This window comes from Oncorhynchus gorbuscha, linkage group LG02 (assembly GCF_021184085.1).
Source record: "Oncorhynchus gorbuscha isolate QuinsamMale2020 ecotype Even-year linkage group LG02, OgorEven_v1.0, whole genome shotgun sequence".
NCBI lineage: Eukaryota > Metazoa > Chordata > Actinopteri > Salmoniformes > Salmonidae > Oncorhynchus > Oncorhynchus gorbuscha.
In genome coordinates this window covers 58,920,955-58,926,215 of record NC_060174.1, presented here as the reverse complement: position 1 = coordinate 58,926,215, position 5,261 = coordinate 58,920,955, and the positions used below count along the sequence as shown (strand labels likewise).

Here is a 5,261-nt window from a genome sequence, read left to right as displayed (position 1 = left end):
CATTTACGGAGCAAAAAAATATACAGCTGTGCAATATACACTGAACAAAAATATAAAAGCTACATGTAAAATGTTTGTCCCATGTTTCATTATCTGAAATAAAAGATCTAATATGTTCCATATGCACAAAAAGCTTATTTCTCTCAAATGTTGTGCATAAATTTGTTTACATTCCTATTAGTGAGCATTTCTCCTTTGCTAATATAATCAATCCACTTGACAGGTGTGTATTATCAAGAAGCTGATTAAACAGCATGATCATTACACAGGTGCACCTTGTGCTGGGGACAATAAAAGGCCACTCTAAAATGTGCAGTTTTGTCACACAAAAGAATTCCACAGATGTCTTAAGTTTTGAAGGAGTGTGCAATTGGCATGCTGACTGCAGGATGTACAACAGAGCTGTTGACAGATAATTTAATGTTCATTTCTCTACCATAAGCCGCTTCCAACGTAATTATAGAGAATTAGACAGTACATCCAACTAGCCTCATAGCCGCACACCACGTGTAACCATGCCAGCAAAGACCTCCACATCCGGCTTCTTCACCTGCGTGATCGTCTGAGACCAGCCACCTGGACAGCTGATGTAACTGAGGAGTATTTCTGTCTGTAATAAAGCCCTTTTGTGGAGAAAAACGTACTCTGATTGGTTGGGCATGGCTCCCCAGTGGGTGGGCTTGGCTCCCAAGTGGGTGGGCCTATGCCCTCGCAGGCTGTGCACCCACCCAGACATGTAAAATCCATAGGCCTAATGAATTAATGATTCATGAATTGAACACTAGTTTACTCCAATTAGGGGAGGGGTGGTAGTGTTAGGGTAAAATAATAAAGGATAATATTTTTTTTAAAGATATATAATTATATATATCTTTCCACAAAGGCTTCTTTTAACTAACCTGATTGTTTAAAAAAACGATGAGTGGAAAAATATCACTATTGGTCTGCCTGTGGTAAACATAGCCATTGTGAATCTCTTTAGGATATGACCATCCATTCCAGTACTAGCATCCCTGAGACAAAGGGCTGATATGAGCGTGAAAGTCTGGAAGTCCTGAAAGTTTGACTGATATAAAGAAATTGTTTGATAGGATTCTCACCTGATACTCCAAAAGCAAAGCCTAAAGTATAGAGAATAGATAGTACAGAATAAGAACTCGTCTGATGGATCAGTTTTTGAAGTGATCATTGAAGTGGTCAGAAAACAGTGAATATGGAGCCACAGCCTCCAACATACCACTGTTTCACACTAATTACACATTGTCTATGATCTCAGTAAATTGTAGTTATTATTGTGAACTATAATAATGATATGAAAATCTGTTTAAAAACATCTAGCTATCTGTACATTGAAAGGAGGTCAGGGAGAGAGGAGACCCGTAGTTACAGGAAGTGACATCACAAGGGACAGAAGAAATAGCCCGGTATGGAACATCACGCTGAGGGCTGAACAGATTGGAAGAATTCCTAGACAGACAAAAACAGACCATCAGATTTAAACACTTGTACACAAACACAACAAACAAACCCTTGCAACAAAGAAAATTGCATTTAGAAAAATGCTAATATTATCTACCACATCAAGAGTCATTACTGAAAGATCATGTCATCACACTTCTCTTTCAATTATACTTCGCTACTAGTTTTTGATTTCATACTCATTTTCCAGACAAAAATGATTCAAATGCCTTTCGAAATGCACACTTCATCTGTATGGATGTGCAATAACAAATAGGTCTACATGTACACAAAGAGATCCACAAAGAGAATTTCTTGGAAATACTTTCATAATTCTTGTCTACCCTACTACATATTTGATTGAGTAAATTCATATCTTTGGGCAACCCACCGAACAACTCCAATGCTGTATATGTTTGCATCATTTTTTTGCAATAATTTATGTTTGTAAGTGAATATGTTTGCTCCATCAACTACATTGACTCCCCTATCCTTCCCACTCCTATCTCAGTTGTCCTTCCTCCTGCTCATCCCTGTACCCATGATGACTCACGCTGGTGTACAGCCATGCTGTTCTCCTTCCAGGTAGACCCCTGGTACACCCTGCAGGTGTAGGTGTAGGGCTTATCGTCTGCCATCGGAGCCCAGGTGAGGCGACACACGGTGGGGTTGACCAGGCTCACGTTGGCCCTCCTCCGGTTGTCTGTGGACACCAGGGACACAGCGTTGGGGTAGGTGCTGCCCACCTATTGTGAATGAGATTTTATTTTCTTCATTTACTTGCTTCAGTGTTCCACTGTGATCATTTGCAACAACAGTGGCAAAGTTTGTGTGGTAGTGGGCATTTTAAAGCTCATTTCTTGCAATTCTACACATTTTGTTATGGGGCGTAGAGAACATTTGATTGTTTCAAAACAAATTACCTGTAATTCTACACATTTTGCCAATTGGCAGAAGCTATTCTTATGCTATCTGAGTGACTCAAACATTGTAACAAAATCAATGGGGGCCTCATGACATTTTTGGTATTTTAGATTCTAACTGTCTGTCTAGTTTTTCCCTTTGGTGATTGTTAGTTCTCAAAAATGATCTTATTTTTAAATATATTGCTCAATTTCTCACATCCTGATCAGTTTCACCTGTCCTCGTTATTGTCCACTCCCTCCAGGTGTCGCTTGTTTTCCCCAGTGGATTTATCCCTGTGTTTCCTGTTCCTGTGCCTTGATACCATTATATTTTCTACATACTTTCTATCTGGTTTAGTCACACTTAAACGTCTAAAATCAACAGTGTGCCGCTGCTAAATGCATATAGGGGAAGATTAAGGTTAAATGCAATAAAATAAATAATTTAATTAATAAATATACACTGAGTGTACAAAATATTAGGAACACCTTCCTAATATTGAGTTGCACCCCTTTTCCCCTCAGACCAGCCTCAATTCGTTGGGGCATGGATTCCACAAGGTGTCGAAAGCATTCCATTTTGACTCCAATGCTTCCCACAGTTGGCTGGATGGTGGACCATTCCTGATACACACGGGAAACTGTTGAGCTTGAAAAATACAGCAGCGTTGCAGTTCTTGACACACTCAAACCAGTACGTGCACCTGGCACCTACTACCATACCCCGTTCAAAGGCACTTAAATCTTTTGTCTTGCCCATTCACCCTCTGAATTGCACACATACACAATCTATGGCTCAATTCTCTCAAGGCTTAAACATCCTTCTTTAACCTGCCTCCTCCCCTTCATCTACACTGATTTAAAGTGGATTTAACATTTACATTTACATTTAAGTCATTTAGCAGACGCTCTTATCCAGAGCGACTTACAAATTGGTGCATTCATCTATAAGGGATAATATATTTCACCTAGATTCACCTGGTCAGTCTATGATATGGAAATAGCAGATGTTCCTCATGTTTTTACACTCAGTGTAAATAAAGAAAGAGAAAAATAAGAGAACGAAAATCTATGAAAAACAATCAAATCCTACCAGTCGGCTGTCCTGCTTGTACTCGCAGTAGGGGCCTAGGTGTGCAGGGTTGTCTTCCACAGGGAACTCACAGTCCACCCGCAGGTTGCGCTCCATGTAGGTGAGGCAGGGGTACATCTGAGGACCCCGGGGAGTCCAGAAGAACCCAGAGGTTGTGGAGACCAATGCTAGGACACACAGAATAAGAGGCAATAAGAAACATCCTTGAGAATCACATCACAGGATGTATTGATAAGAAATCTAAACAATAATACAGAGGAAATAGTTCATAGCCAAAGGAAGATTAGAACGCAGGTTTTGTAGACCCCCCCCCCCCACCCACCCACCCCAAAAAAAGCCAGATGATTGCCATGCAGAGTGAGTGCATTACCTAGGACGAGATATGCGCTGGCAGAGAGCTGCGACTCCATGGCACCTGCTGGCTCGTGTGTGCTCGGCCCGGTAAACTGAAGTACGTTCAGATGCTCTGCGTGCCAAATTCCAACAAAGAACACTGTGAATAGTGGCATAGACTTACATCCCTACTAAGAACCAGAAGTGAAATAAAAAAAAATACCTTCACATTGCATGCCTTATCAAGAGCACACTTCTTACATGATGATCCCAACAGGAGAGAAAAATATTTTGGCTGTTAAAACTCGGCATTGTAGCCAAAATGACAGTGGACATCTATCTATTTTGTAGAGTAGGCTAAAGAGCCCAAACAGCCAGCACAATCTACATAATATTTTCTTCTAAACAGGACCAACATAAATCCTAAGAGCCTGCGGGGAGTCAAGCCTACGCCCATGCGGTCTCGTCTTCAATAACACTGCACCAAACCGGCTTCTATGAAACAGCACGTTTACAGCATAGCCTTATAGAGAGCTTAAATAGAGGACACCTTGAAAGCGTCTCGAAAAGGGCGATTTGCTGGAGCCTATTATTTCCGATGGTGCATTATACCCAATTGTAGAATTACAGCATATAACATAATCACATAGTCAATCAAATAAATCTGTCGCATTTACCTGATGGAAGTGGGTAACTCGTGCTTCTTTGCCCTAGGTCAAAGCCGTGACGTCCTGTCCTGAAACAGCATAGGCTATCCCGCAAGGAGATGCGAAGTAGCCTAGCGTGCTGATACCTTCGTATATACAGTCATTGGTTGATACAGTCCCAGAGTATGGAGGGCGTGGGCGATTATATGGCTGCTGTGCAGTCCAGCCTGGTCTCATAGATTAGAGGTAACAGTAAACATAAATACGACACTCAAATTAGTATGATCAAATCAAATTGTATTTCTCGCATGCGCCTAATACACCTGCTTTAGACTTTACCATGAAATACTTGCTCAGAGCCCTTCCCAACGATGCAGAGCTTAAAAACAACAACACACGGAATAAAATAAAATACAAAAGAAGGGAGCTATATACAGAGAGCACCAGTACAAGACCAACGTGCAGAGAGGTACAAGGTATGAGGTAGATACAGTGCATTCGGGAAAGAATTCAACCTTATTCTAAAATTAATTGAATTGTTATTTTCCCCCCTTATCAATCTACACACAATACTTCATAATCACAAAGCAAAAACAGGTGACGACATTTCTGCTAATATATATATATATATATATATATATACATATATATACACACAGTGGGGAGAACAAGTATTTGATACACTGCCGATTTTGCAGGTTTCCCTACCTACAAAGCATGTAGAGGTCTGTAATTTGTATCATAGGTACACTCCAACTGTGAGACGGAATCTAAAACAAAAAATCCATTCACATTGTATGATTTTTAAGTAATTCATTTGCATTT

At 40.4% G+C, this 5,261-nt stretch overlaps 1 protein-coding gene across 3 annotated transcripts; it reads right to left on the bottom strand.

The window, feature by feature from the left end:
* Nucleotides 1-325: 325 nt before the first annotated feature.
* On the bottom strand, nucleotides 326-4,845 carry si:ch211-215c18.3. Of its 3 annotated transcripts, none has more exons than XM_046295404.1 (5): nucleotides 4,467-4,845; nucleotides 3,827-3,949; nucleotides 3,457-3,623; nucleotides 2,012-2,204; nucleotides 326-1,467 (listed from the first exon to the last, which is right to left on the bottom strand). In XM_046295404.1, exons 2-5 carry the CDS (start codon nucleotides 3,864-3,866, stop codon nucleotides 1,361-1,363), a joined length of 507 nt encoding a protein of 168 aa, XP_046151360.1. In that variant the 5' UTR covers nucleotides 3,867-3,949; nucleotides 4,467-4,845; the 3' UTR covers nucleotides 326-1,360. The 3 variants fall into 3 exon arrangements, with proteins under 3 accessions (XP_046151360.1, XP_046151353.1, XP_046151343.1); XM_046295397.1 differs by having other exon boundaries at nucleotides 3,827-3,922; nucleotides 4,467-4,843; XM_046295387.1 differs by lacking the exon at nucleotides 4,467-4,845 and adding an exon at nucleotides 4,013-4,304 and having other exon boundaries at nucleotides 3,827-3,922.
* Between the last annotated feature and the right edge of the window lie 416 nt (nucleotides 4,846-5,261).

Coding starts and splice junctions, on each gene's coding strand:
- si:ch211-215c18.3 (XM_046295387.1), bottom strand. Junction 3,624..3,826: donor CAGCGCATATCTCGTCCTAG/GTAATGCACTCA, acceptor TGTGTGTCCTAG/CATTGGTCTCCACAACCTCT. Junction 1,468..2,011: donor CAGCATGGCTGTACACCAGC/GTGAGTCATCAT, acceptor TTGTCTGTCTAG/GAATTCTTCCAATCTGTTCA.